This window comes from Pleurodeles waltl, chromosome 8, assembly GCF_031143425.1.
Source record: "Pleurodeles waltl isolate 20211129_DDA chromosome 8, aPleWal1.hap1.20221129, whole genome shotgun sequence".
In the NCBI taxonomy this organism is placed as follows: Eukaryota; Metazoa; Chordata; class Amphibia; order Caudata; family Salamandridae; genus Pleurodeles; species Pleurodeles waltl.
Window position 1 is genome coordinate 613,314,364 of NC_090447.1, and position 27,142 is coordinate 613,341,505.

General features: G+C 41.3%; 1 protein-coding gene across 2 annotated transcripts in view; it reads left to right on the forward strand.

Moving 5' to 3' along the window:
* FRMPD4 (FERM and PDZ domain containing 4) overlaps positions 1-27,142 on the forward strand; it is a 1,397,101-nt gene that overhangs the window by 1,368,021 nt on the left and 1,938 nt on the right. For both annotated transcript variants that reach the window (XM_069204702.1, XM_069204703.1), the window contains exons 15-16: positions 16,487-17,542; positions 17,839-19,113. In XM_069204702.1, coding sequence (XP_069060803.1) covers positions 16,487-17,542; positions 17,839-19,113 — 2,331 coding nt within the window. The remainder of the gene's footprint in view (positions 1-16,486; positions 17,543-17,838; positions 19,114-27,142) is intronic.

Below are 27,142 nucleotides of genomic sequence, written 5' to 3' on the forward strand. Positions count from 1 at the left end.
ATTTAGTGAAGAATTATCACTACTTCCAAAAACGTTGCCTATCATTGTACTTTGTAATATTTTTGAATCCATACCAACTTGTGGTGCCATCTGCAGGGGCACCTCATAGATATCTCTGGAGAATTTATTCCTGGGTTTCAAATTGGTGACAGACCCCTTAAGTGCAAGTGCAATCTAGCGTCACCCTTTACCCCTTTCCTCGATTTGACCCCACTGTGTGAGGTCTGTATTTATGTCAAAGGTAAGGCTGAGGGGTACACAGGGGCGGTGTCCTGTTCATTGAGTCTTAGCTCAAAAAGCACTAGAAAGCAGCAAATAAATATGTCTTGAAAGCAGCAAGGCTATTTCACTCTACTTTCTGAACAAGTCTATATATCTCCTACAGTCCTCACCAGCTCACCTGAATTTTGTATTTTTTGAGAACAGAGGCAGATTGCAACTAGATCTGTAGGTGAAGAGCCTTCAGTTATGTGAGTAATCAAGAAGGTAATAAATTCCCTTTTGTCTGCTGTTATAGTTGTTGACACCTCTGTGAGGATGTAAAGGCTGTCCTGCAGAATATGGACACATGTTCAGGCTAGTGAGTTTCTAAAAGCCAACATACTTTTCCTGAGAGAGGAACCAACTCACTACACCCCCTCATCTGAGCACAAAGGAATGAGCCTGTACAGGAGGCAGCATTAACAACACCAATTGTTCTCCCTCTTATACGTTTGCATTTCTACTAACATCCTCTGCTGCCTAAATGGTAGCTGAACAGATGAAACAAGGGACCTAACTATGTGAGAAGATAATCCTCAGATAATCCCGTGCCAGAGCTGTTTCCAATCCTACTTATTCAGGGTGAAGATGGTGTGAACATGGGGAGGTACAGGAGCTGGAATCTAGGCCTTACATATATAAAACAAGTCTTATGATATGTCACTGCCTACTTGGAGCTGAACATTAATTTTACGGGAGCGGTATAGCTTTGCATCTCATATGGGAATATGCTCAGTTTCTACAATCAAGCTGCTGTCTCTTGGATTCCTCTGCATGAGACCAAAGAGGGAATCGTCATGCAGGGGTGTCAGGCTCAGAGAAATTGTTTGTGCCCAGGTATTGGCCTATGGTGAGCCTTCCTCAAGAGAATAAAGTCAGATGCTCTGTGAATCTGAAGGTGGAATTTTCTATTTTCAAGCCTTGTGAGACAGATTGTAGTGGCCTTTGAGGAACCAGATCTCAGTGGCCTTGCAGGAACCAACTCCCACAGACTCCATAGATGAATGTTCATGCTCTTTCTAAAATTGGTATTCAGTCAAAGACAAAATCATTCTATATGGTTCAGTATCTTCACAAGGATTTTCAGGCCTTACTCCTAACCAGGTTAGAGGGTGATTACTGGAAAGTCAAATGAACTTTAGTGGAAAGCAGACCGTATATATTTCAGATATTTCATTTGATAGCTTAAACCTCCTTGGTACTTTTTGCAACAGGTGCTGCAAGACATAAGTAGGAGTACAAGATCAGGAAGACAGCAATAGTGCCTCATTTTATCTTCTTTGGTCAAAAACCTGTTTCTCAATAACTCAAAGGTGGCAGAGGTAGGCAGTTGAGATCAGGAAGCTGTCACTCACGTTTAGACCGAGATCTCTTTTATATTCTTGGAGACAGTTATCAAATAGCCTTCATTTTCAACTTCAATCTGTGCTCCCTTCAAATGGTGAAGTGTGTAGCTGTGGATCATTCCACGGTTGCTTTCTGGTATTTTCAACTAGTCATTTCTCCTGACTATGCCACGATTGTTCCCTCTCAACATCCCAAGAACAACCAGCCTGTATTAGTTTGGGGTCATTGCTTGTTGTCAATAAGGGATGGGAGCTCATCATGCCAGTGGCATGAATTAAATTCAACTAAATTCTACTGCATTTCAGAATACTCTTGTTTGCCTGTTTTGGGAATTATCTGAAGATGCATGCTTCATGCCTTTGGTTTCAGGACTGATAAAGGCAGGGAACAATATATCTGGTCAACAGGTGAGGTGAAGGGCGAGGTCTCCTCTATCCTGTATTATTTCCTAAACTATCTGGGAAGATCTGCCCATTCTAATATTCTAAAAAATGTTCGAACAATTATGTGAACATGCATGTGAGGATGAGCCCTTTTGGGATGAATGGAATTATCCCCGAGGTAAAAGTAAGAACTTTTTAGACTATACCTATTTCAATCTTCCAAACTACCACTTCAACAGACGTCCCATTCTGTACAATATGAAGACCAGTCATTTATAATACTCACCTTTGAGTAAAAATCTGCACCAGTGTTGTTGCTCAAAGTCCTAGTTGCATTGGCAAAACTTTAAATGCAAGAAAAATATAATGCACCCTAACTTAGAAAGCTGCTTAATCAATGATGAACGTTATAATTAGCAGTTCTGGGCATGTTTAAGGTACGCAGTTGGTGGCTATATGATTTAAAAGATTACACCTGAACCATGTAACATGCACAGAATCTCTTATAACCATTTAGGTCTTCCCTTAGGCTGTGAGTTTTTCAAACTGGAAAGAACCAGCAACTAGTTTCAGTGTAACCCAGGTCTTTGCATAGACCCTGCTGAGTTGTGGAGTTGTGATGGGAGATGACAACTTTGTCACTCTAACTTATGAGACTCATCTCCAGAGCCAGATCTTCGAGGATAACAGCTCAGCATGCCTGCATTTTGTCTAAAGCAAAGTGCGCATCCTGAAGGCAATTTACAACACAGTGTGGAGTGTCAGCATGTTCCCCCTCAATGAAGCTCACCTTTAGATTGCCTCAGTTACTCTCAAAGTTACAAGTGCTTTGAGACTCCAGTGGTTGACTAGTTTGCATCTAGGAAATAATCCCTAGCTCTAATCTGTTGCTGCAGCGTTTAAGATAGTCAGACATGAGGAGAGGAAGCTATGCTCAGTTTTTGAGATTGCCTTTCTTCTTATTTTTTTTTACGTTTCCCTTGGCAACCAGAATCCTGTGATAGAACAGGTGGGAGGATTATTTGTGTATTTTCATTACTAACAAAGATGTTCTTGTTCCCCCTCTATGACAGATGTCACAATTTCTGGAATGGATATTGCCCATTCTGCCACTTTTGTTTAGGCTGTTGGCTGTTCCTAGTCAGTTGCTGTTTTCTGAGGTTAATAACGTGAGAGTGAAGGAATGTACCTTATCCAGAGAACGTTGCCGAAGGAGATGGCAAGTTCTGTCAAGCAGTGTAAACATCCCACAACACTGAATGATGTCCAGCCTTTGGTGTTCATTCAAAAATGTCATGCCTCTATTTTGTTTCCCTTTTCTGGGGGGAGATTTTTTGGGGTATCATTCTCCACATTCAAAAATCAGTAGTTCCCAGTCTGGGGACCCCTGGGGGTCAGCAAAGCCTCCTCAGGGGATCCGTGACTGCTTGAAAATGAATTCATATTAACAGATTAATAAAGTGTATATAAATAAAGTGGCTAAATGTACAATTGAATTTTTTTTAAACTACTGCAAATGGCAAGAAATCTGAAATTAGAGGCTAGAAATTAAATTCGTATCCTCAGATTGATTTGTGGGAGCAGGGAAGGTGCATCAAACAGAATACAGTTTGGACAATGTGTGGCTTCAACTGAATTTAGAAAGGCTCCAACATTCCTATTAAATTTACAATGTGTGGTTTCTTATTTTATTTGCTTGCAAATTAAATAAAATGAGTTAACATTTGTGTACGTGTTCGATGGAATGCTTGTTTCTGAATTTTTTGAGTATTTTTTGTTGTTTAAATCATCAACAGTGTTTGGGCCTTGGTCCCTAGCTTCCAGTAATGACTCAGTGTGGGGTCTCCGGATTACAATAATGATTCAGTGGGGATCCCGGGGTTCTAGAAATGACTCAGTGGGGAGGGTCCCCGGATTACAATAATGATTCAGTGGGGTTCTCTGAGTTCAATAAATGATACATTGGGGTCCACAGAAGTAAAAAGGTTGGTAACCACTGAGCGAGTAGATTCTGTGGTTTTTATAGCTCCCTGGTGTGTTTCTAGGTTGGTTAAACAACATGCAGCCATTTGCTTCATTTTTTTTAACTGACTTATCCAGAAGTACAATCCCCAGAAACATACTGATTTCTTCCCCTCACTTTTCTGCCTCCGGGTTTCAATTCCTTGCAGCAGAGATTTTGAACCCATTAACAGATTGTCACTCAATGGTTTGTCAGTAAAAGTTTTATAGTCATTATATTCTACATCGGCCTGTCATTTGAGGGTGTTCAGAGCTCTACATGGAAACATTTACATATTTATTTCATGAGAGTCTTTGGGCCTGATTTACAGTTTGGCGGATGGGGTTACTGTGTCACATTACCCACTGCCGTATAACGATTCCATTCTATCTCATAGAAATCGTAATATGGCAGACAGGATATCCATCGCATCTGTGGCAGAGTAACCAGTCTGCCAAACTCTAAATCAGGCCCCTTATTTGAGCTTCCCCATTTTTCATCCTTGAGGTCAAGTGTGATTTCCATTTGAATGAGGATGTTGCCCTCTCATATATTTATCTGCCCTCTTCGTTTGTGAACAAAGCATGCTTACATGATGATTTCTGGATGTGTAAAGAACAGTGAAGGTGTCCCTGGATTGTGTTGCCCACTTTCATGAGTGTGATTCTCAATTTTCATTGTTTCGTAGGTGGCACATGGATACTTAACATGAAAAGCCAAGTACATATCTTTAAAATATATTTGTATGTCTGGTAATCTCTGTGGCATATGTTTAATCTTAGGACAACATTGGGAAGGTAATTTTCGGTCACCCCACAGGAGGTGATGTGACTTCACATAATTTTTGCCAAAGGTTTCAGTGGTCAGCTTCTAGCATGTTCTGTCTTGCAACTAAGTCATGCAGAAACTTCTGAGCAGTGATATTTTGTGTTAGACAACACAGATAGTGCCTTGGCAGACAACACAGATAGTGCCACGGTATGGTGCCATATTTTTGCTTTTCTCATGTTGATGGATTTTTAAAGTGAGAACTTAAAACTTTTTTGCGGGAGTGGGATTTTCTCATGCAATGCATTGTTAATTCAATTCTGTTTGGTTCCTTTCCAGGATGAGTTGCCTGCCTTCCTTCATGTTGTGATGACTGTGAAGGGAAAGAACAGAATTTAGGGACTCATTATGGGTTTGGCGGTCTTGTGACCACCAAACTCATGGTGGCGGCCGGACTGCCACACTTCTGGGAGTCGGGCTGCCAGATTACAACCCTGCCAGTCTGACTGCCAGGGGACCCCTGCCAGGATCACGGACCCCAACAGAGTGGCGTCACTCAGAGTCGTGGTCAGCCACGGAGGTGCTGAGTTCAGCACCACCATGCTGATCAGGACTCCACTCTCCACCAGCCTTCCTTTTCATGGTGGGGTCCCCACCATGAAAAGGTTGGTGGAAAGTCAGCACTGGGGCAACAGGGGGGTACCTGCACTGCCCACGACCATGTCGTGGACAGTGTTGAGGGCCCCCCTGCCCAGCACCCTTTGGCAGACAGTGCACATTCTGAGGGAGCTGGGGGCACCCTCTGTGGGACGGCATTGGCATCAGCTCTCTGAGGAGCCGAGGCCAGTGACTCAACACTGTTTCTACTGGGCTAACCGGCGGAAACCTCCTAATACAGAGGTTTCGGGAAACATTCTAATTGGGCTGGGGAGGGAGACCTCCAAGTCCCTCGCGGGCTCCTCTCCATAGGTCTAGCAGGCCGACGGTCGGTCCACTTAACTCGTAATGAGGCCTTTAGTGTAGTACGGGTTACCAGTAGGTAATCAGGACATTCATTGACCATAAGAGTTTAAGCCAATCAAATTCATTAGGGTTAATGTCAAGATTTGTTTGCTTTATGAAATAGAATGTATTTATTTATGGATTAATTTATGGATTAAGTGTAGGCCTCATTATACTGAAAAATAGTACAATAGTAGGACTGCAGCAGGCATGGAGGTTTGTAGTCTTGAGGCAGAGCTAAAGAAAGCTTGCTTACCATGTTTATGAAAAGTACTTCTTGGATATTTTTAAGTCAAGGAAAATTTGAGCTAGGATGTCCAAGACCACTGTAAAATGAATTTATTTATATCACAACTTCCAGCGCTTCAGCCCCAGTGTATTGAAGTCACATGATCACAGTAACCAGACTAGACTTCTTTATTCTCAGAACAGGGTATGTTTACGAAATAGCAGGATCAGTTGTGGGTTAAATGTTTAAGTGTACAGGATACCCAACCAGGAGCATGCAACATCACTGCTCAGCCTCCGGTCTCAACTGGTGTAACTGTCAGACAAACACTCCAAGTGCCATAGGAACATTCTATACAACATCATACCATGGTGGTGCAAGGATACAGAAAACATAAGAAAAGCAAGACACAACACACCTCCCTCCTTATGAACACAAGTGACAAGACCATGACTACACAAGATTGCACAAACAAGATTAAAAGACTTTCGAACCTACATAAAATACCTAGAGGAAGCTAAAATGTCAAGAACTAACAGGACAATCAAAAATATATCAACCTGACAAAGCATGTTTTCAGAAACCTTCAAAGAGGATGGTAACACACTACCCACAATCACCTAACCGGCGCACAGCTAAACAGTCAACTGAAACACAAAAATGGGTATCTTTCAACCTTTACTCATCCCTTAACAAGGCGTCGCTTAAATAGGCCACAGGCATCTCTCAACCTGCAAGCTTCTGATACATAATGAATGTTTTTCAACCCTCACTCCTCCCAGAATGGGGCATCTAGTGATTAGCGCAATCAGTGGATTTTGCAACCCCAACTCTATCAATATTTAAAGGGTGTCTACAACCCTCTCATGGGCAGTCATAATTGGTGTCTTGAAATACTCACTCATCCCAAAACAGGTCCTCTTGTGAATATCATCACAGTTATTTTTTCAACTCTCTCTCAAGCAATACATAATGGGTGTCTTCCAGCTCTCACTCATCCCCAAACAGGGCATATTGTGAATAGCACAATGGGTGTCTTTCAACCCTTACTCTAGCAACAGGTCTCTTTCCACGCTCACTGATCTCCTACTGATCTCTAGCATAATGTAAACTAGCTGAAGAGCAGGATTTTGTCTCCTCGCTATTGTTTAACTTTTAGAAACCTGATTGACTCGTCTGTCTTTCAATTTGTTCTGAGACTGGAAAAACAGAGGGGAGATGAATACTGTATGGCTTCTCAACTACACATCCATTGTTTTGCCAGTTATGTTATTTGTTGCCAAAAACATTGGAAGCAGAATGGTATAGAATAACTTCTAAATAGTTTGCATGGCATTTTATGCCTTCCACAACAAGAAGGTTAAGCAATGAGTTACTTGTCCTTTCTTTCTGTCTTTGGGAATCTCTTTGAAGAATGATTTTGGATCTTTGTTGTACAGCATCTACTTTATGGGGTGTGTTTATTAGCTACAGTTATTTTGGAAGTCTCAGTCTGGTAGATGACGCGGGCCAACCTAAAGGTGATGTCAGTTCATGTGGGTCCCTGTCCCATGTGGATTATGTAATTCTTCAAATGTTTTATTGCCTTTTACAAAAAGATGTTGGGTGAGGTTGCGGGTCAGAGGAAACTCAGGTCCTCATTTATAATTTGTCATATGTTCCCTCCACCCTATGCAGACTGTATACATAATGTTTGCACTCTACATTAGACAGACTTGACATCTGCCAAATCTGATGTGTGTCCCCCATATGCTGAATTCTAAATGTGGTCCTCAGTTAGGAGAATAGAGCACTTCATTTGTTAATGTAAGAAAGTGCAAGGACTGTGATTTGTGAGTTAGGGTCTCTAGGTTGGGTCAGAATTTACAAGAAAGCATTGCTACCTGGTGGTCTGATAATTTAGGCTATAACTGTCATGAACACTCTATAAAAAACTAGTGCCATTTTCCAGGGAGCTGAGATGGCTAGAAGCTATGTAAGGCAATACCTTTAAGCAAGAGATATTTGTGGGGCTAGTTTATTCTTTCATATGACAATTCTGTTCATGTAGAAGTAGAATTCATATGCAAAGTAAAGGCAGGGTCTTAAGTGGGGGGACATTCTTCACATACAAAACATTGAAGTAGAGTTGTGTGTTGTCAAAGTGCTGGTAATGAAGATTGCCAGACTGTCAAATAGGAGGCTAAGGGGATCTTTTGTAGATGTTGAATTCATTGGGTATAGGATGGAGCCTTGGTGCACCCTTTAGTTCACAATGTGGGTGGGGCAATCCAGGTTGAAGTAATCTGTTGGGGCTGGGGAAGAAGTGGGAAAACCAATGGTGATAGTGTGTCTTGTGGGTGGTCATCTGTGTCAAATTGAGATGTCTAGTGGATCAAGAGTTACAATTTCTTATTGTACAAGATTTAGAGGACATTAAGGGCCTCATTACGACCCTGGCGGCTGGCGGTAACACCGCCAACAGGCTGACGGTGTTCCGCCTGCTATTATGACTGTGGCGTTATAGCCATGGCCATACCGCCGGCCCCTCCACTAAGCCTGGCAAGCACCGCTGCCCTGGGGATCATGAGTCCCCGACCGCCCGTCTGGCCACGGCAGTACACACCGCCATGGAAAGGCTGGTGGTAAGGGGGACTTGGGGTGCCCCTGGGGGCCCCTGCACTGCCTATGCACTTTGGATCATTAGAGAAGTAATTTAGCTTGGGTGGACATTGCTGATCCAGGCTGACTTTTTCTGGACAACATTTTTTTAAATGGTGGATGTGTTTCAGTGATGATGTAATATTTAAAGACTCATGAAACCTATATACTTCACTCTCGTCACGAAACATAGGTTTTGAGCATCAAGTAGTCTTATAGAAACAGCAAATAACTTCTTAGAGCAACCCTTCCACCATTTTCAAAACTGGCAGCTATAAATGAGGAAGAAGAGACATATATAGAAATGAAATAAATAAAAATGTTTTTTAATCCTTTAATGTATACATCAAACAATGTTTATGCTCTGAATATGAAAACAATAATGTTTATCACTCCTGCTTTAGACACTTTTCATAGTTCACTTTATTTATTTGTTTCGGTAATCGCTTGTGCTACATTTGAAGAACGTTGAACATTTGAGAAGACCATATCAACAGGGACATCTTTTTGTAGCACAGGTTTTGCAAGTACATGTATGTGCAAGTTCTATGGGTAGAGACTTTAGAAATTTCATAGGTTTTAGCAACCTATCAATATCTTCCCAACCAAATTCACACAGATCTTTCTCTACAACATTTACACATCTTCTGATCAAGTAGAATGCCCTTTTAATGAGTCCACACACAGAATATGACGTTGGTGGAAGGTCACTTAGCAGGACTGATCTCTTGGACTCACTGTACCGAAGATCATCAAATGTGTGACTGTCAGAACTCTTTTTCCACACAGGCAAAAGGTATTTTTCTACATCTTTAAAGTCATATTCTTCTTTTGTCTCAGCAAATCCTCTTGGAAACTTCACAGGTTCAGCTGTTATAGCTCCAAGCTTTGTTCCAATTGTCCTCATAGTCTCATCACCTGTAAGAATATGTGCCTTGATAAGAACACTGAGCTTATCTCGGTCAAGTTTCTTGTATAGAATATGAAGCGGGGTTAAGTGTCTTTACTGGCCTGTTCCATAACGTACCCATAACTTTGCAAGAAATAAAAGTAGCACAATAATAACATCTGTGTCATTTGACTGTACATTCATTAGATTGGAACCATTTCAAACAGCCCACTCAACATGTGGCACAACACAACATGAAGGTCAGCTTCCTCCAATTTGCTGTTATGTTCTTGAACAATATGGTCCATACCTTTTGAATATATCTCCGCAGGCACCAACTCCTCATTGACAATCATTCCACTTGTAATAATTGGAAATTCAGTGTTCACCGTAGCATCAGCAATGTTTTGGTGAGTTAACATCACCAAGTTCATCTTGTTTGAAGTTGATGGCCAGAATTTATAAAGTTGCACAGGTATAGGTGTCAACTTTTTGTTGAAGGAAAGGTCTGGTGTTCCACTTGTAGACATTCGTCTGATTCTCTCACATTCCTTGACAGATTATTCAAGATAACGGTCAAAGACAATGTGCAGTTCTGCAAAGTGCACACTGACATTTATATCTGTATAACAGTCTAAACTACCTTTCCAGGGGGAGAGGATGTAGCGCAGCGGTCAGAGTGAGTGCCTCAGGATCTGGGTTTGAGCCTTTGTGTCAGCGCAACATCCTGTGATTCTGGACAAATCACTTAATCTACCTGTGCCCATGGACTGAACATGAGTGCTCTCACAGGAGATAAGATGCACCATATAAATCTACACATTTACGAAGTTTTGCATGGATGAAATCTTGAGAATTCGCAATTCTGACATATAATCCACCAAAACAGCATTTTTCAACGAGGACACCTTTTTGAATTGAAATTCTTCAGGTGAAAGTTTTATTTTTTAGCTCTTATACTAGTTTGTGCTTCACTGGTTTGGTTTCAGCATCTCCATTAAATAATGCATTTGTTGGAAGAACATCATGCAACAGAATGTCCTTCTTAAATTCACCCCTTTCTTTTGCTACACCCATCTCTCAATGTGCTTGCTAAAGTTGTTTTCTTGTAACCTGTTTTGTAGTGGCTAGTTGGACGAATCTCTTACTATGGCAATTAGAGCATGAATGAACAAACATTATGATTTCCACTCAATACTGACTGGACGGTTTTGCTTCCAATGATTTCAGCCTCAATAAGTACATCATCTATGTCACAACCACTGAGATAACTTCCTGCACACCGCAATGCCACTTTTGCTATGTGAAAAACACACATCATTTGATAAAGATCATCAAATTCTAATGGATTACTCATAAAAATGCCATCTACTATACTGAAAACACCTTCATTAAAGAAAATTGGCAGGATAGGCTGGTCTTCAAGCTGAGCACCCACATTTTGGGAATTATTTAGAGCTGTGTATACTGTTGTGCAATTTGTGACTGGAGATGGCATTACTGTTAAAAACCCATCTTTCTTCAGTGGGACGGTGTTCTGGGAGATCAGAGCAAGAATTCCAGCCCAAGGAGGAACTGGCTTTTTTTAATCTTTCAGTCTGCACTAAATAAGCTATATGATAAAGTCAGTTAAATCAACTTTTCAGACTGCAGCATCAGGCCGAAGAACACCCATGTCCTCAGCCACTTTGAAACTTTCTGGTAGACTGGGACGTGTTGATGGCTTGTAGTGATTTTGTACTCGTTGGCAAGGCAGTTGGGTTATAGATTTGCAGCTTTGTTTGTTTCTGCCTGTAGCTGACACTTCTTGTTTTCCGGCAGCTTCTTCATTGGTACAGTCTTGAAAAAGCATCATGGCAGTATCATGTGTACTAGATGTTTCAGACACAGAGGAGCTGTCTTCAAAATCAAAATTATCAAGAGCGCAATTGTAAATCTTTTCCTGGTAAAGTGACTTGGAAGTGGTGTGCTGTCATATTCACAAGATTTTACAGCATGAGCTACTAACAAGATCCTGCTCTGTACTATGTCATTATAACGTGTTGACACACCAATCCAATTCACTGAAGTGATTAGCTTTCCACTTTTGCACTTGTCATAGATTGTGTGGGAGGTCATCATGAGTAGCGGAGTTTTCCTTTTGCCATGATGTAATTCATAAAACATGATTTGGAAAAGACGATACATTTGCAAAGCATAAGCCTGTCGGTTAATGGGATTGTCTTTCACTTCTTTGCTTATATCTTCAAAGTCATATTCAATGTTATCTGCTTCTGTTCCGAACTCAAGAACTTTAGTTTGTAACCATTTTGCTTTGCTGATATTAAACAATGATGTAAAACATGTTAAGACAACATCAGGCATTCTTGTTGACTCCCATGATTTATGGAGCTCTGGGACATCACAAAATTTGTCACTCAGTCCAAATCTGAAATCTTTCAGGGTGTTTCTTAAAATGGTTTGTGCTGATTTCACTGCATCCTTTAATCTTACTTTGGCAACAAGAACTTCAGAAGTCAAATCAGCTAACAATACCGTATGTGGCTCATTCTTCTTGTTATACTGACAAAAACATAATCTGCCATTGTACATTCTCACCAGAAAAATCTTAATTTAATTATAATGGATCAATACAGTTTCATCAATGTTGACCATTATTTCTCTGATCTCACTGAGTGTGAACCTGTAGGCAGTACTCAAGAGTGGCTTTAAAACATCATTTACTTTTTCAAGAGTTCAAACTTAACTGTAGACTGACAGTTACTTTGCTGCTGGGAGCTCATTGCACATTTATATTTTTGAATGTATGCACGCATGTAGTTCAGGTGGGCATACAAATCTGCTGAAAATACATTCACCTCGCTGTTTCGATCAGCTACTCAGCTGAAAACTTCATCTTGGAAGAAACTAGCTGCAGATAAAAACATGTTTGCCCTTTGAGACCCACATACTCTGTACTTTGTTCTTTCATCAGTTTCTTTGGCCTTTGTCCTTGCAAAACCACAGATAACACATTGAAGATCCTCTGCTTTCTGATCAGCTGTTGGAAGGGGACGAGGGGTAGCCATCAATCTTCTAAGTGGATGGGCACTGGGTTTGGTTGTCCTTGCTTTGTCAGAAAACTCAGATTCTTGCTGTGATTCACTGGTTTCTGCTATTTTTTAACTATTTTTTCCAGGCTTTTTTCCATTGTGTACGACCTGCAGCACTTGTTGTTACAATGATAAAATATTTGACCCTATATTTGACCCTCTTCGCCGATCAGTTTCAATCTTTTGTGAATTTCATCTTGCCATATTTCTGCAGCATCTCGAATTCCCTTCTGTCCAGCCGCAGGTGATGTTAGCTTTTCTTTCGGATTAGTTTGGCACATGGCAGATTTTTATTTGTTGACGGAGTCCTCAGATTTTGTAGTTAAAAACCCTCTGTCAGGAGGTAAAGATCCTCTGCTACCACCTGCTTTGCTCATCTGTACAAATTTGATTCAATGCAAAACATGAAACAAAAACAATAGTAATAATAAATTACCAATGTGATGACTAAAACATATTATTATAGAGCCACCATTTTGGAAAGGAAAATGGCGGAAGGGTTTCTCTGAGGAATTATTTTCTGTCTCTATAAGACTACTTGACCCCCCCAAAACCTATATTTTGACACCAAAATGAAGTATATAGGTCTTATGGTCCCTGAAATTTTACATCATCACTGCAACACATCTGCCATTTTTAAAAATGCTGTCCAGAAAAAATTGCCCCAAATCAGCAATGTCTACATAAGCTAACTCAAATGATTCAAAAACACAAATAAAAAATAAAAATCTCTGGACAACAGTTTTTTACAGAGGTATATCAAGAGTCCAGGTCTTTAAATAAAAAAAACTGTTTTGGAAAGTAAAGGAAGGGGCTGAGATCTCCTGTGCCTTGCAGGCCTCTATCCTTCCATTGGCAGTCAATTGCGGGGGTTGCAAATTGCAACCAGACTTATTGATTTTCAATAGTATGGTCATTTTGTGCTCACCTGCAAATGGACTATTGGTGTTGTGCATTGTATTCCCATTTGCAGATTCGTCTGTGTACAAATTGCACATCCCTAAAACACAAATGAGAAAAGCACACTGGCCCCATAGTTTTGAATCTGTGTGGGCCAAGCTGCGTCCTGTTTCACCAAATCAGTTTTTGCTGTTTCTGTGTTTGAAATTCATTGTAATGTTCTCAGATCGAGGTATCCGCCATAGATTTTAATAATTTCCCAGTAGGCTTCTGTGTCATAGTTTTCATCCGAATTCATGTGGCCTTTAATGTAGTCTTTTCTTTCTACCTTTATTTCACCATGGTTAAAGAATGCAAAGTAACAACATATTCCGCCCATCCACTCTGTTAATCCACGTAAGAGTATTGAGAGTTGCAACAGGCACTTTGAACCCCTAAGTAACAGGAACGTCTTTAAAATTAGGCAGTGCTGAACTTGTTCAAGCTGAAGCGCTTTTTCTAGCAGAGGCATTCTTTCCTTAAGATACACAATTCCTTTGGAGAGAATTGTCATTTGTTATATATTATCTATATTTTCTGGTGGAATTTTTAAAAAATGATGGTAGCTGAATTATCACTGTGTTCTGGAGAGGAGAAACTCCATTTCAGACAGTTGAGCCCACCCAGAACAAGGTATGACTGCAAAAACGAACACCTTGTGGCAGTTTTACTAAAATACAGTGCAACACAGCACAGCAACCAAAGGTGCTGTGCTGTGTGTCATAATCGGTAGAGGGCAATGCAGAACCATACTTCACAAAAATGGCCTGCCACTATTCTCTTCCCCTGTAATGGCACACAGACAGGTTCCCTAGAGCCACGCACCCACCTTCGCTAAATCCTAGTCTGACAATTTTAGTAGATAGCGCTTTGAATCAAAAAACGGGTGCTTATGTTGGACTGCACAAGTAACAGGCCTGTAACTCCGTACTTTGATGCAAAATTGCACAAAGCAGCACAAAGTGATATTTGTGATGAAAAGGGCACTATTCATTCTACAAAGTAAATAACCTTACAAGACTTTGTGCCATTTTGCGCGACTATGCAGAGAAATATGCCCCCTTCTTTACTTTTATTTCAAGCTTTGATTTCGGGCAGGAGTCTTGCAGGTATGCCAACTTTATAAATGTTTTCACTGTGTGAGAGAAAAGGTGGGGCTTCAAAGGAGCTGGGGCTTTCTGGCCGCCAGGACCACCACAGCACTCAGCTCAGAATGTCATGGCAGTTTTTAGGTCAAGTACGCAAGCACTCTGACCTTTTGTAATCAATCTGTGGGCTTTTAACCACACCCACAGCACGCCCATCGCTATCACTCATTCATGAGCTTGCCTTTCAGAAATCCTGTGTTATCATTGGTAAATGCTTTATGTTTGTCCCTCCTTGGGGCGGTTTTGTTGCCGCCTTGGACACCGACCATGTTACATGGATAACTGCACATTTGCTGATACGAGTTTCTGTGAGTGAATTTTTTTCTTCCTTTTGTGTATCTTCTTCGTGCTCCTGCTCCTGGTGGCCGTGGCGCTTTGAATCGGCTAGCTTATGTCAACTGTTTTACTTTTTGTTTTCAATTTATGTGGCAAGAAAAGTCCAGTTAGGAATTCACAACACTAATAGCTCTAACTAGAGTAAACGCGAGACCCATGGCATTGCAAATGCTTGCTTCATTGGTGACCGATACCATGTGTCACATAGCAACATAGTCTTAGTTGGTAGATCTGGTGATTTGTAAAGACCCCTGCATCACTCTTCAGTCACAACATTCAGAAACATCCTCAGTTGGCAAAGTGCTGTCTGCCGCAAGTCAAAACATAAATTAAAAAATTTAAATTGTGAATTTTTGGGCAGGAACTAAAGGGTGACAAGCATTTCAGGAGAGGGTGTCTTTGATCAAACTTTGGGGCAGACTTAAGAGCACATTGAGTCACTTGAGCGCGCCCTTAGCATTACTTTTTTGATGCTAAGGTGGCCTTTTCCCTGCGCCATTCACAAAGTGGTGCAATGCATGCATTGCCCAACTTTCTAATCCCTTGCACCACATTATGCCTGCGCCAGGCATAATGTATGCAAGGGGGGATGTTCCCCCATTAGGAGGTCGTAAAAAATGGCGCAGTGAAATTTGAAAGATTTCTCTGCACCATTCTTTCTGTCATTTTTAACAACTTCTCAGGGCAGGTTTTAAAATGACGCACCCATTTAAATCAATGGGCCTCCTTGCACTTGCTACACTAGCGTAAACATTTTTGACGCTAATGTAGCAAAGCGCCACAAAAGCATACAAAATGTTGACACTATTGTTCTAATTATCGCTATGGTGTGCCGTATCTTAAATACGGCTCCCACAGGGTGGCATTAGGGTGGCGCAGGGGGGCACATGAAAGTGGTGCTGCATTGCATGCAGCGCCACTTTTCTTAAATTTGTCCCTTTTTCTCTTCAGCTTACAATGATCTTTCTCTGATTCTCTGCTGTTTGGTGAGCAAAGTGCAATTGAAATCATTCTCTTTTGAACCTATGAACTATATATGAAGTGCCACTTGTACATAGCACAACAAATAGATTGTATGTATGAACTGTTAAATCTCCAAGATTTGTTTGAAGTATTTTGAAAGACTTTGAGCTTCCCATATTGTATTTTTTGCTATACCAAGCTCTATGTGATATTTCCTTATTTTGTTATTTTGCAAAAAGCTACTGTACTGGAAAAGTGTCATATCTTATTACTGCAACATCCATGTGGCATACGGTTATTTCTTTTATTCTAAACTGAGTGCTTCAAAATGTTGATCCAAGATTTCTTTGTTTTGTCTAAGTACTTCATGTTTGCTTTTGCTTAGTTGTATGGTAAGGCCAAGTTAGCTTACATCAGTATATTTATGTCAAGATTTTTTAAATTTATTAATCGTATTAACGCATCTTGTTTTTCTGTGTTCCCACAGTCGTCAATGAAAACAAAGGAAAGCATGCTCTGCGTAGCTACGACTGGAATTTTTTGCCAAAAACTGCCATCTTTGCGATAGAAGAGGATCAGGAAAGCCAGCAATCATATGCAAATCCAAACCAAAAAAATATAGAAATGGATAGTCCACCTTGTCAACAAGACCACCACCATTTGTACATGGACAACACCTATGGTTCAGGGGGACTTGACCATATACTGGCAAGACGAGATGATCCATTGGATGTCGAATTACGAAGTGTAAACCAGCAGCATTCGCTCTTGATTTCAGGAGGGGAATCAACCAAAATGGCACAGGATTCTCCACGGAGTGCAAAAGTCTCCTTCATCTTTGGAGAGCACAATTTGGACGCAATGAGCCCACAAACATTTGGATATGAAAGGCTAATGGATGAAAGCCCTGACATGTTAGACAAGCAATCAGTCATGTATTTAACCAATACCAGTGACATGAAGGACCTCGACATGTCAGCAGATGCAGAGAGTATCCAGTTTGCTGCTAGCACAGTGTACGCAAACATGAATGATGGCAAAATGTTTGGGAGTACAGAAGCGATTGAGGAGCCATTGCTGCATGACATATGTTATTCAGAAACCACTGATGATGTTGAAGAGGAAGATGAAGTGAGCTGCGAGGAAGACATCATGATAGGGGAAATGAACCGAACAGCCATACTCAGCATGTCGGGCTCAGTGGATGACATCATAGACTTGACTTCACTTCCGCCTCCAGAAGGGAATGAGAATGAAGATGACGTATTGCTGCATTCCTTGAACATGGCGATTGCAGCTCCTCCTCCCGGCTTCAGAGACAGTTCCGATGAGGAAGACTCTCAGAACCAGCATCCCCAATACAATGAAGATAAGGAGCTAGCCAGCCATCTGCCAAGTGACATTCCAGTCTCAATCATTGATGCCATCCCAACAAACTCCGAGGGGAAGTGTCAGAAGGGACTGGATGATGCAGTGGTGTCTACACTTCAGGCTCTTGAAGCTCTGGCCGCGTCTGAGGATCACCAAACAGATGACAGCTCAGGTTCTTTCACCATTGTTACCTTTATTGATTGACAATTTTGCCATCCCATTCCCATGAATTATTTATCCCTGGACACATTCCATTGCCTTGTTTTACCATCATTCATAAACCCATTTCCATATCATATGATGGAACAACTTTATTTTCATATTTTGTAGTTCATCGTTTGGGAACAAATGTGCTATGAATGCAGACTGTTCTAGAATCATTTTTTGTTTATTGATCCCATTGTTTTAAATGTATTAAAGTGCCTCGGATGCATTCTTTAATGACCTGTTATTTTTTGTGGCATACAGGTGTAGCAATCTTGCGAGCATATAGCCCTGAGTCGTCTTCAGATTCTGGCAATGAAACAAACTCTTCTGAAATGACAGAGAGCTCTGAATTAGCCGCAGCCCAGAGACAGTCTGAAAGTTCCTCACACATGTTTTTAGCCACCGGTGAAGGGTATCAACCCCTGTTAGATGAGAAGACAGAGTTTGCCATCTCTAAGTCTCAGACCGGAGGTCCACCCATGAAATCAACACAGTCTGCACCAAGTCGGCAAGCTGCAGAGCCTCAATCGAAAGTTGTGCCTTCAAACCAGATTCTTCATTCAAATAACATAGAGATGGAGCCAGAGACAATGGAAACTAAATCTGTCACAGAGTACTTCAGCAAACTTTCCATGGGATCTTTGGTGTACTCTAAAAGAAAAGGCAAAGCACCGGATGTGGAAATGAAAACAGCCTTTGATGTGAATGTCGCTATCAAAAGTAAAGGTGGAGTAAAAGTAGAGGCTGGTGAAGATTCCAAATCTAACTGTGGTACACTATCTTTCAGAGACAGTCAGCGCAAGAGCACATTTACCTTAGAGAGAACTGCCTTTCGCAAGGAAAGCCAAAGATGGCATGCTGCTAATGACTGTGGAGCCATAGAGAGACCAGGGTCAGAGACAATGAATGGGAAGGCGTTTCCACGCGGACCTAGTCTTGGGAGCTCAGAGACTGACAGTGGGCAGGATCTGGACACTGAAGGTCACGATAAGAGTGCTTCAGGTATTGGCCAAGAGGAACGTTTTTTAACAGACACAGCCTACATGTCTTCAGCCAAAGACCCACACGATTCTCAAAATGTGGGACAGTTTTCTGTTCCCGAACATCCTTTGAAATTTGCAGAAACGGAGCAAAGCATGGCTAGATATTGTGAGTACCACTTGACCAAGCGCATGTCCTCGCTCCAAAGCGAAGGTCACTTTTCAATGCAGAGCTCTCAAAGCTCTTCAATGGATGCTGGATGCAGCACTGGTAGCAGCACCTGTGCAACCCCAGTTGATTCTCCACTCTGTACATCCGATGCTAAGCACATTCTGTCCGATCCATCGGTGAAGGGCATTAGTTGCATCCCTATAGACGAAAGAGGGACGATTATTCCAAGCCATGGTTCGACACACAAAGAAGTACATCAGCAGGCTGAAGGGACCTGCCACAGTATGACTGTGCCTGGTATGCATGCGCCATTGACCGCGGAACCATTGTTTGGTACACTAAGAGATGGCTGTCACAGAGTCTCCAAAATGAAAGAAACTACAGGTACGGAAATAGAAAATTAGTTTCAAAGACAAACAAATATTGTGTATGGAGTAGCAGGGACAATCAGCAAGTACTGTACAGGGGTGTTAGTTATTCTTTTTAGAATAATTATGTGGACAGTTTTTTTTAAAACTGCTATGGCCAATTACAGATTTACATCATAAAATCAAAAAACAAGTCTGATTATTCTTCATGTGTGTGTTGTGCACTATGCTGCGGTGCAATTTTCCACATAAAATATCCACAAATGCAACTGAAAAATTCCACGTTACCATATTACAATTTAAAAAAACGCAGACTATTAGGCACCCTCTATAAGGCATATTCTGCAAACCAAGATTTTTGTTTAATAATTCAACTAACTTGATCGGGCAAACCTGATCGACTTTTATAGGAAGCTCTTTAAACTGCAAAGTATGAACATTTCCGATGCATTCAATTATTTGCGGTTGTGCATTGTCCGAAAAATATCACCTTAGAGCTACTTCAGAGATGTTCGTTATAACAACAAATATACACTTGTAGGTTAGTGAGATGGAAGAAGGGCTCGATGCAGTTTATGGACTGCCTACCACAGGCTCCTATAGCTTCTCCGGCCAAATGTATCATTCACCTTGTGGCCCTTGTTAAGACCTATGGTCAGGCTGCTGAGTGTATGAGGGCGGTACCGGAGGTGGTGGGGGCAATCCACGGCGGCCAGCCAACAGGAGGACCTCTGAGGGAGGTAGGCTTCAGTGAAACCACATATTTATGCCAGAGTCCCGACTCTTTCTAGTAGACTGGAAGCTGGTGAAAGGTGGTCTGTTCAGAAATACCATAAATAGAGATAACTATTTCCGAGACTTTTTAAGGCATGGGCAATGTGGGGGTTGTCCGCCCCCCCCCCCAGCATTTTAATGATTCTTAAACACAAAGGGGCAGATTTAAGTGCCCTTAGCGCCTCCTTGTGCCACATTAGCGGCTTTTTTTAACGCTAATGTGGCCCCACGAGGCCAAAATCACTGCGCCAGATTTACAAAGTGGTGCAATGCATGCATTGCACCACTTTGTAACCCTTTGCGCTACATTATGACTCAACCAGGCATAATGTATGCAAAGGGGGGCGTTCCCACATTAGGGAGGTGAAAAAATGGCGCAAAGAAATCTAAGTGATTTCTTTGCGTCATTTGTTTCTGCACTTTTAACACCTGCTTGGAGCAGGCATTTAAAAGAGGCACACCATTGTTTTCAATAGGCCTCAATGGTCTTTGTAGGATTAACGTAATAATTTTTGAAGCTAGTCCTGCAAAGCTCCAAACTGGCATCACAAATTTTGATGCTAGTTCCCCTAACTACTGCCATGGTTTGTCATATCTTAGATACGGCGCACACATGGCAGTGTTAGGGGGGTGCTAAGGAGCGCAAGGAAAGTGGCTCTGCACTGGATGCAGGGCCACTTTCCTCAAATCAGGCCCAAATTATTTTAAATTCAATTTTCCTTTAATGTATTTTTTAAATTGTTACCAACATTTTGCAGAGAAACGTTTTTCTTATGTTCAACACCATGCAACATTCGTCAAAAGTTATTTTACATTGAAACAGGACCTCACCCATGAAAAATGTTAAGGGGTCACAAAGATTATTTGCATTTATATTATTGAGCTGCTGCTGTATTGTAATGATGAAAACACACATCCCTATCCCTGAATGATAGAAGGCAAAGACATTTAGGGGCATACTTAAGAGCCCCCAGTGCCCCCCTTCATTATGGGGGGGCTGAAAAAGTGGCACAACGTAAAAGATATCCCTCATCAAAGTCAGAGAACATTAGGCAGCAGGGCAATACGTCAGAAAAGCAGTCCTTCTTGGTCAGCAGTCCAGCAGAGTGACAGTCCTTGATGCAGCATAGCAGTATTTCTGACAGAGTCCAGTTGTAGGTCCAGAAGAGTTGGATTTGGTGGGGTTAGAGACCCAGTAAGTATACCCAGATGTGCCTTTGAAGTAGGGTTCAAAGAAGGGTTTTGCAGGTGCACAAGTAGCCTTTCTTCTTCAGCTCTGTCTACAGACTATCATTAGGGAGTAATAAACTCTTTGTGTGGGGACAGGCACTTCCTATTCAGGTGTATGTGTCAGCTCCCCCTCCCTTTTCCTGCCCAGCAAGAGCTATGCAAATGCTGATGAATGCAGACAAATTCACTGTCACACCCACCCTTCCTGTGTTTCTTACTGTCTAGAGGGAATGCACAAAGTGTAGCTGTCGCCCACCCCAGTCGTGTATTGGAGACAAGTTGCAAGGCACACAGAGCTGTAAGAGCAGAGAAATGTTCACTTTCTAAAAGTGTCATTTATCATTACCATTCCAATTATATGAAACATGATGGAATTACTCCTTTCTGATCAGGAATTACAGCTTTAAGTATATTAAGGAATTCCCAGTGCTGGTATATGAGAGGAGTAGGCCTCACAGTTGTGAAAGGCGACTTTGGGAGCTTTTCACAATCAAGACATGTAAAACATAAAAGTACATGTGCTACCTGTTAGCTACATAGCACCCTGCCCTATGGGCTACCTAGGGCCTACCTTAGGGCATTATGTGTAATAAAAGGGGTGTTTAAGGTTTGACAAGGGGTTTTAAATGCCAAGTTGAAGTGGCAGTGAAACACACACACACAGGCTTTGCAGGGGTAGCCCTGATACATGTTTAAAGGACTACTTAAGCGGGCAACACAATCAGCGCTGCAGGCCTACTAGTAGCATTTAATTTACAGGCCATGCGTATATGGTATTCGAGATTACAAGGGACTTACCAGTAAATTAAGTATGCCAATTGTGAATACACTTGTATTACCATGTTTTAGGGGAACAGCACATGCATTTTAACACTGGTCAGCAGTGGTAAAGTGCTCAGAGTCCTAAGGCCAACCAAAACGGATTCAGCAAAAAGTGGAAGGTAAAACGCAAAATGTTTGTGGTGACCTGCAGAAAGGGCCATTTCCAACACACAGGCTCTGCAGTAGCAGGCCTGAGACATGTTTAAATGGCTACATAAGTGGGCAGCACAATCAGCGCTGCAGGCCCACTAGTAGCATTTAATTTACAGGCCCTGGGTATATGGTATTCCACATTACAATGGACATACCAGTAAATTCATTATGCCAGTTGTGAATACAGCAGTGTTATCATGTTTTAGGGGAGAAGCACATGCATTTTAGCACTGGTCAGCAGTGGTAAAGTGCTCAGAGTCCTAAGGCCAACCAAAACGGATTCAGTAAAAAGTGGAAGGTAAAAGGCAAAACGTTTGTGGTGACCCTGCAGAAAAGGCCATTTCCAACACGGTTCATGATAACATTTTATCATAAGTGAGCAAAAATAACGTAAATGGGCAGAATGTGAGCGGCTGTAGTTTGCACTACTTGTGTTTTTTGTGGTATTTTTTTACAGCTAAATGGTTCCTCATTTTAAACAAATTTGCAAAGAAATAAAACGCTAAATAACAGATTTTCATTTCTTGAAAGTAAATGTAATTTTGCATACTTTTTATGAAATGTAGTTTAATTATGCAAAAGCAAATTACGTAAATTTCACACACCCCTATCAGTGAGCAAATTATGTTGCAAATTGGAAGTTTGTTTTTGAGGAACAAAAAACTTTGCAATAAACATGATGGCTGTTAAGCAATGCTGCAGCGCTTTCAGAGGAACCACATCTGAAAGCACAGAGATCTCCAACTGCCTGGTGGAGATCCCTAAGTATGGTGACCGGTCTTCCAGAATGGCAGAAGAGTAAAGCCCTTTCATTTCTTGGTGGACTGACAGACCAGCCGCCAGATGTTCATAGGGCCACATAATTTTCACTTTGATTGAATTAGACAATACTGTAAAATGTTTGCATATTTCTTTTTCCGCAAGCTTACCTTTTATAGAGCATTTCTCTACAGAATGACAAATGTATCCAGAATGTATCTGTTCAAGTCAACCTTTTTAGAGCTTACCTAACCAAAGTGACTTTGCGTAAGAAGAGTCAAAATACAAAAACACCTCCAAATTCATCCGAATGAAAATGTTACCACAAAATTCAATTATAAATCCAAATAATTGCAGTCAGAATTAGTATTCATCGGGTCCTCATGCTAGAAAAATAAATACCTAAAAAGCAAAAACAAAAAGCAGCAATAAAGAACAAACATGCACTTATTAATTAATCTCTCACGTATCCTACAAACCAGAACACATAAATGCATTAAAGAGGGCAGTAACTGATTTTGGCAAAGTACACTTTATGTAGAATCATTTTTGAGCCTTAAATAAAGATATATGTGACAAGGTAAGAGAGTGCTAAAGAACTGGCTGAGCTGCTACATTTTTCAAAGAAATATTCAAAAGAGGTGAAACTAAAGATCTCCTTCAGGACCTCTTGATTCACCGTTAGGTAGGGTGGGCTGAGCTCAAAAGATATAATTAGGGTGGGGACTGGGTTACAAAAACAAACAAAAAATCATAAACACAATTAAATATTTAAATGAATAAAGAATATAAGGTTCAACCCAATTTGATAAGAATTAAAAAACAATAACTACATTCAAGAAGCAATGGTACGAAAAAACAGGAGCGTATAGGTGTAATACTTTTTAATTCAAGATAATAGAAGCAGCCGTTGTCATTGAAGTGTATAGTGTTATAATGTAGGAAAACACTAAACAGAAAGTATCTAATACTGTAGGCCATTTCAGCTTGTTCACCTGTGCCCATTGAAGGGTAGCACCTGAGAAACTGCCCAGTTGAAGGTTAAATTTGGGCTTAGACATTTTAATAGAGCCCTTGCGATGGTCATCTCAAGGATATGACTCAAAAACCTAAAATGGTTGAAGAGTCAGTCCTGGAGTTAATGATGGTGTGCTCATGCGAAGATAAAATTGACTAAATGGGGAAAAGCACTTGAAACAACTGAAGTCTTTAGAATTTGTCTGGGCTGATTTCAGACATTTTTCTGGTTTTCAGCTGAGTTTTTCTGAACTTTTTGTTGACCTTAGTCAATAACACTGTGTAGTGCTGTTGTGTGACAATTTGATATCGTCAATAAAAATCAGGAGTCAGCAATTTGCTGACATTTAATGCCATATTTACCCATGACTCGCCAGGTTAGTGCCATTTGCCTGAATCCCAGAACAAAATATAGTCGGTAGGTAGCAATGTCTCTCTTATTTCACCTTTATGCTAAATTCGCACACTCTCTTAGAAAACAGTATATAGGTTTGTAAGACCATGCTCATTGGGCACGGGTACAGTAAGAACTACTGGGACTAACCCATGGGGTTGGGGTTGGGGTTGTTTGCCTCTGATGTCCTGTGGTCAGTCTTACTATGGCTTTGCAAACTAGGGAAAGTGCAAGCCATGCATGAGGTAGGCCTTCACTGCTAGCATTGCATGTGGTCATAGGCTTCTCAGAGTAAGGATAACTCAACCTCAGAGGTCAACAATGTTAAGCGACTCAGTGACTGAATATCCAGCCCAGTGCTTATCCTTATGGAAAGAGCATTTTTATACAGGAGCATAATACTACACACTACTCAAACAGGATGCACTTTAGTGTCTCTGGGCGCTATCAGGCAGTGCTGCACCTCTGCCCACTTTCTCTCTTCCTTTCTCTGATCCAGGTTCTCTCTTCCAGTGCTATGTGCGACCCCCTCCTTCTATAGAGTATAAGATAGTAGCGCATTTAAAGCTGAGTTGCAATCTCTATAACTCCCCAATAGGTGCACAGCCTCTTGGAGAAGGGTGTCATCCTAGCTTCATGCCTGAATGCTATTACAATAGTTTAAAGGGTCTTGAAAATCATAGAAAAAAGGATAAGCTCTTTCTTTCCAGCAGAAGGCTCTTCATCCTGCCTCAGTCCCATCATTTGGAAGACCACACATCCATTCTCCAGCAAGAGGTGGCACCACTTCCGCAGAAAGGAAAGTTTAAGTTGAATCCAAAGCAGGAAATTGGGAAGGGATGCTAGTCATTGTATTTCCTACTTCTTAAAAAACAAAATAGAGGGATTCATCCAATCTTGGACTTCAGGATGTGGAATTTGTGCATGCCTAAGCAGAGTTTTAAGATGCTGTCCCTGACTCACATGGTTTTTGCACTAGAATCAGAAGACTGGATGTTATCCCGCAACTTTTAGGACAAGTAATTCCACATGTAAATTCTTCAATCACACTGGAGGCATGAGTGGTTCATGGTAGGCTCCACTCACTACCAGTTTAGACTAACATTAGAACATAGTTCCTTCATCAAGGTCATGGTGGTGACTGCTGTACATCTGCACAGGTCGGAGTGTCAGTGTGTTTTCATACCTGGACAATTGACTTCTCAAGACAGCCTTGATGTAGATGTGTCAGGCCACCCGAATGCTACAGCACCTCAGCTGTTTAACTTGAGATTCTTCATCAATCTATTTAGGTTGAGTGGAGCCCTCCTAGCACGTTCTGATCAGTATTGCACACAACATCCCTTTGCGCTTTACTTTGTCCCCAGAGGATCCAAGATGTTCAGGATATGTGCCAGCTCGAAATCCAGTCTTTAAGTTTCTCTTTCTGGTAGGTATCCTTTATCCTGCTGGTCACCTCTGCACATTGACATATGATGGCTGTTCAGCAGGGCCTATGTCTGCTGTAGGTCCAGAATGGGGCAATTTGATGGATATCTTCAAGAACCCAAGAAATTGTGTTTTATCTTCTGTGGTCGTCAGTAGAGGAGAATCTGACACAAGGGAAATCCTTTGTGCCACCACCATCCTTAGCTACAGAAGCGACAGATGCCTCTGTCATAGAGTGGGGCGTACATATGAAGGAACTGGAGATCTGAGGTTGCTGGTCTCTAAATTAGGAAAACCTGCTTGAGCAGGGCGATTTACATAGACCTGAAGGCTTTGCTGCCCAACCTTTGAAAATCAGTCGATCCTGGTCATAACAGATAACACAACAATCAAATTTGTGCTCATTCCAGCAGAGTGAAGGCATGTATTTCCCCACTTGCCAGATTATCCCTATCAGAGTTATGTTTTGCAGCGACATGGGCATCCCTTCAAAAGATGAACAATCTTCAGGTTGGGTATCCACCAGAAAGGTTGTTACTAAACGTAAGTCACTTTTTATTCATGTTTCTTGCACATGGGTTTCCACTAATAGTAAAATAGGCACTACAAGAGACAGAGTAAATCTCTGTCCATGAGGGTACACCAGGAAAGGGACTTCATCAGTTTTGGTTTGAAGATACAGACTAGGGATGAAACTGGTACAAGAGAGAACAAGTCTTCTGCTTCTTTGTCACAAATGCTATCACAAAAATCTTAGGCATAGTTTGGCCTATTCGTAGAGGAAATGAATAAACCTATCTGTTCAACACACATGCATTTAACTAAGTAGGCAAGCAACCCCTTTTTCCTGTAGCTTCACATGTTCCAAATCCAAACCTCTGGCCTGCTCCTCTTGAAAGAGGACAATCCTCTGGATTTAGAAGAGGGTTTAGAGGGAATGATGGTCTCAATCTTGTTAAAATTATTTGGGGTCTCCTTCTCACCATTCTCATTTTAGAGCTGTGCATATACTGGGAATTGTCTTGGGACTTTTGGGTATGTGTCGCCTTCTCCCAAACTCTAAGGACCTTCTCTTGTTCTGCTTTTTAAGCTCATAAGCAAGACAGACTCAATCCCTTTGTATGGTTTGCTGAGTGCTGGGAACTTTAATTCTGCCAAAGAGGGCAAATCAATGTTGAGCTATGACAGAAAAAACAATTAGTGCTGCTAATTGTTACTACTAAAAAGAACCGAGAGTTATATCTTGTTTTTAATCCAACCAAAAACGTAAGCAATCCCACTAATACGTGTTATGCTTAGTCCCCCACTATACTCTTATATGAGACACCCCAGATGTGAAATCAATTATTTCCTTTAGGTATCCTTGGCTTAGTCTTAAGTGGGGTGAACTGAACAACTCAAGATATAGTTTCTGAATATTGGAATTCAGACCAATACCCCTAACACAATTAGAACTGTGGAGCTGAAT